Source organism: Elephas maximus, chromosome 10 (assembly GCF_024166365.1).
Source record: "Elephas maximus indicus isolate mEleMax1 chromosome 10, mEleMax1 primary haplotype, whole genome shotgun sequence".
Classification (NCBI taxonomy): Eukaryota; Metazoa; Chordata; class Mammalia; order Proboscidea; family Elephantidae; genus Elephas; species Elephas maximus.
This window is the reverse complement of record NC_064828.1, coordinates 33,979,378-33,984,043: the sequence shown is the minus strand read 5'-3', so window position 1 is coordinate 33,984,043 and position 4,666 is coordinate 33,979,378. Positions and strand designations below refer to the sequence as shown.

At 39.9% G+C, this 4,666-nt stretch overlaps 1 protein-coding gene across 1 annotated transcript; it reads right to left on the bottom strand.

Moving 5' to 3' along the window:
* Nucleotides 1-1,267: 1,267 nt before the first annotated feature.
* Nucleotides 1,268-2,197, bottom strand: LOC126083656 (olfactory receptor 49). The gene has a single exon (XM_049897509.1). The coding sequence runs from the start codon at nt 2,195-2,197 to the stop codon at nt 1,268-1,270; it is 930 nt and encodes a 309-aa protein (XP_049753466.1).
* Nucleotides 2,198-4,666: the final 2,469 nt, after the last annotated feature.

Here is a 4,666-nt window from a genome sequence, read left to right as displayed (position 1 = left end):
CATCCATTTCAATTTTTTTATTTGTTTTGAAGAGTTAGTTACACATGATATTTTCTTACACGTATCATTTTCTTTTGTTTTTTGGATCATTTTCTACCCTGAATTATAGTTATTTGTGTACTTTCTACCTTCCGTATCATATTTAAAAATTTTCAACAGCATGGATTATGTATTTTTCCCAGACCATATAGTACATCTCCTTGAACATGGCATTTGTGTAATAATTCAAAACCCAAAAAAAAAACTTTAGGTTGGATTAAATGCATGCGTTAACTAATTTGGTTATTTATTTAATATTTTTTCATTTACCAATATGAATTTCTTCATCTTTATCTTGATCAATAGTGAACATTTAATGATGAATTGCAATAGTCTGGATACTCTATTTGACTTTATATGAGATTTAAAATAACATTTTAAATATAAGGTCTTTGAAAATGCTTTTGTTTGTAACTGATGTGAGAGTCAAAAATAAGAAAGTGAAGGTAGGATGAGAATTGGAGGAAGGAACTAACATTTGTTGAAGACCTATTATATGCCAGTCACTCTGTAAGGCACTTTGTATAGAATATCTCATTTGACTTTCATACTAATCCTTTGGAATGGGTATTGTCATTCCCATTTGATCAAAGAAGAGGAAACTGGGGACCAGAAAATTTCAGTGTCTTATTTAAGCTAATAGAACTATTAGGTGGGAGAGCCTTTGCTCTTGTATGAATTTTAATACTCAAAAGTACTCAAAAAGTATAAGTAGGTTAGATGCAAAATAATAATCAGTCATCCTTAGTATTTCTTTGAATTCTTGCTGATACATTTCTGTGACAGGACTATGGTTTAGGTGTGAAATGAGAGCTGCACAGAGTATTCTTCTCCTTTCCTTTGAGGGTGCTGAAGACACAAAGCAATTAATAAGTCTGCAAGTGTTTATTGAATATCCATGTGATCTATGTCAATGTCCTGAAGCTTGCGACTTATAGTGAAATACAGAGCTGGTTTATGCCCTCAAAGAGCTTGTATTCTGCTGAGAACCCAGGCATACACAGGAAGAATGACCGTAAATATTCAAATTTGGTATTTAATAAAAATGCCATGAGGAGCAAGAGAGCTTTTGAGTTTATGCTGAGTTACATTTTGGCTGGCACAATTTCTACCAAGTGGAAATGTCATCAGAGCTTTTTCTGAAAGATAAGGCTGAATTTCTTGCAGGGGTCTGATATTCCCCTAGCTTGTCTGGGAACATTATCCTCAGCCTTTTTGTTCCACAGCTTTATGAGAGGAGCTTGCTCACCTTCTCCCTCAACACCTGCTTCACCTGTTTATTCCTCAGGGTGTAGATGAAGGGGTTGACCATCGGGGTCACCACAGTGTTGAGCAAGGCCACTACTTTGTTCCTGTCCACCTCCTGGCCACCCTTGCCCAAGCGGATATACATGAAGATGCAGCTGCCATAGACGAGAGCTACAACAGTGATGTGGGAGGAGCAGGTTGAGAAGGCTTTCTGCCTCTCCTTGGCTGAGGGAATGTGCAGGATGGTGTAGAGGATGTGGCCATAGCAGGTGGCTGTCACAGAGAGAGTGCCCAGTAAGCTGAAGTTGGCTGCAATAAAGCCCAGAAGCTCTATCAGACTTGTGTCTGTACATATGAGTTTTAGGACAGGAAAGTTGTCACAGAAGAAATGATTAATGATATTGGGACCACAGAAAGGCTGCTGAATTGTGATTGAACTAGGAACAATGATGAGAAGGAATCCTGCCATCCATGAACAAAGGACCAACTGGACACAGACTCTTTTGCTCATGATGGTGGCATAGCGTAAGGGGTTACAGATGGCCACATACCTGTCAAAAGACATCACTGCCAGGAGATAAAACTCTGTGGTGCCCAGGAAGAAATAGAGGAAACTCTGTAGGAAACATCCTGAGAGGGAGATGGTCTTACTTCCAGTCAAGATATTGTTCAGCATCTTGGGAAAAATGACTGAGGTGAACCAGATCTCCAGGACAGCAAGGTTGCTGAGGAAGTAGTACATGGCGGTGTGGAGGCGTCTGTCCATGAGGGTGATGACCACAATGAGGAGATTCCCCAGCAGAGTGAGGAGGTAGGTCAGGAGAAACCCCAGGAAGAGGAGCATCTGCAGCTCAGAGGCATCTGAGAGCCCCAGCAGGACAAATTCAGTGACAGTGGTGCTGTTCCCCATGGTTTCTTGACCTTGGCTGGGGATGGTCAATCAGAGGTGTTTAGTATCAGGATTATGATACTCTGGGCATCTAAGGGCAGCCTGGAACTGAGAGGAAAGGCAGCTGAGTGTTGCATTTTGGCCTAAAGAAATCTTTTATTTCTGTGAAAGGTATTTCTTACCACCACTGACTACTCAGGCTGGATTTGCTGAGCCCCTGCTGGGACCCATTTCATTTTTGGTTCCTGTTCTATCTGTGTGCTAGAGGAGGAAGTAGTCATAGCTAGGATGGACTGAGTCAGGCTCAAAAACAAAAATTAACCATACTTATCTTTCTTAACTAAACTCTTACTCCTGATTCCTCAACTAACTCTTTGCCCCTAAGAAAATCTGCTTTCAATCCCTTTTATTCTTATCTTTTTTTCCAATATTGGGTCTTCATCCCTAAATAGTTCATATTTCATGGAGGTACCCTTTCTGCTTAACTTAGGCATATACTATCAGGTACATATTCTGAGGTAAACTGGCTTAAATGCATGGAAACTCTATTGCTGCTACAACATTACCTGAATATTTGATGCTTTTAACTAGTACAGTGAAACCTGTGAGAGCTGGAAGTTGAAGGGAATGTCTTTTTTTCCAGGTCTCACATGTGTTCCGCCTTTGATAGGGTGCAGCCTTACCACTTTGGTATTGCTTTCTAGTATTTGAGTTTTCCTTCTCTGTCAGGTTCCTCCCTTACACAGACTTTCCAGGTTTTAATGTATTTGGATTAATAAACAGGAAAGAAGAAACACGTGAGAGAAAACAACTGTCATGAATGAAAAAAAGAACAATTCAGTTCATATCTGCAAAAATCAAAATTCCTTAGTAAGGGTTTGATATTTGAGGTTATTAATGATCTGTTCCCAAATGATATTTCCAGGTTCATCTCTCATTATATCCTGCATCACACCCTGCACTCTAGGTACAATAGGCTCCTTGCAATTCTTTGATTTCTTATCCATTGTCATGCACCTGTGCTTTTGCACTTGGCATCTTTTCAGCTTGGAAATTAACAGCCTTTCAAATTCCATTTATCTTTTAAAACACTCCTCAGTACATGCATTTCCTCCATGAAAACTTCTCTCCTGAATGAATGAGTCTTTCCTCTGTACCTCCCATAACCTTGTGATATCTAGTTTACTTTGACTGTATTTTATAGTTGCTTTTAATTTGTTGCTCTTTGAGTCAAAAAGTTCTTTATTAATCAGTATTTTCTACAGCACCTAGAACATATTTCTTGTGATAACCAGCTTTAATAAACACTTATTGAATGAATGAATAACACCTTAAATTTCTGAGAGAGACCTCGGTGGGTATTTGCACAAAATGGGCTGAGTACTTACCGCTTATGTAGTATTTCCTAGCGGCCAGTGACTTAGCAGAGTCAGCATGCCAAGTAATCTTAAGTTGGTTCATGTGAGGCGAGTTTGATTTTCCTCATGAGGTTGAAGAGGTGTCTACCTGTGATCACTCCCTGAAGGGAGGCTCTCCATTGCTGAGGTGGCTAGAGTTTGAAAGTAAGTAGACAGAGGAATGGTTGTGTATGGTAGAGGACTTTTGGCAGCAAAACAAAACAAAAAGATCTTAAGATCTCTTTTTAAAAGTCAGCATCCCTGTAAGTGTCCTTCCTTAAACATTATCAACTATTGTTTTATTTATCTGGCATACCTATAGCAACCCCCATGTGTCTGTCAGTTTGTCATACTGTGGGGACTTGTATGTTGATGTGATGCTGAAAGCTATGCCACTGGTATTCAGATACCAGCAGGGTCACCCATGGAGGACAGGTTTCAGCTGAGCTTCCAGACTAAGACAGACTAGGAAGAAGGACCCGGCAGTCTACTTCTGAAAAGCATTAGCCAGTGAAAACCTTATGAATAGCAGCGGAACATTGTCTGATATAGTGCTGGAAGATGAGCCCCCCAGGTTGGAAGGCATTCAAAAGATGACTGGGGAAGAGCTGCCTCCTCAAAGTAGAGTTGACTTTAACGAAGTGGATGGAGTAAAGCTTTCGGGACCTTCATTTGCTGATGTGGTATGACTCAAAATGAGAAGAAACAGCTGCAAACATCCATTAATAATCGGAACCTGGAATGTACGAAGTAAGAATCTAGGAAAATTGGAAATCGTCAAAAATGAAATGGAACACATACAAACATCGATATCCTAGGCATTAGTGAGCTGAAATGGACTGGTATTGGCCATTTTGAATTGACCAATCATATAGTCTACTATGCTGGGAATGACAACTCGAAGAGGAATGGTGTTGCATTCATCGTCAAAAAAGAACGTTTCAAGATCTATCCTGAAGTACAACGCTGTCAGTGATAGGATAATATCCATATGCCTACAAGGAAGGCCAGTTAATACGACTATTATTCAAATTTATGCACCAACCTCTAGGGCCAAAGATGAAGAAATAGAAGATTTTTATCAGCTGCTGCA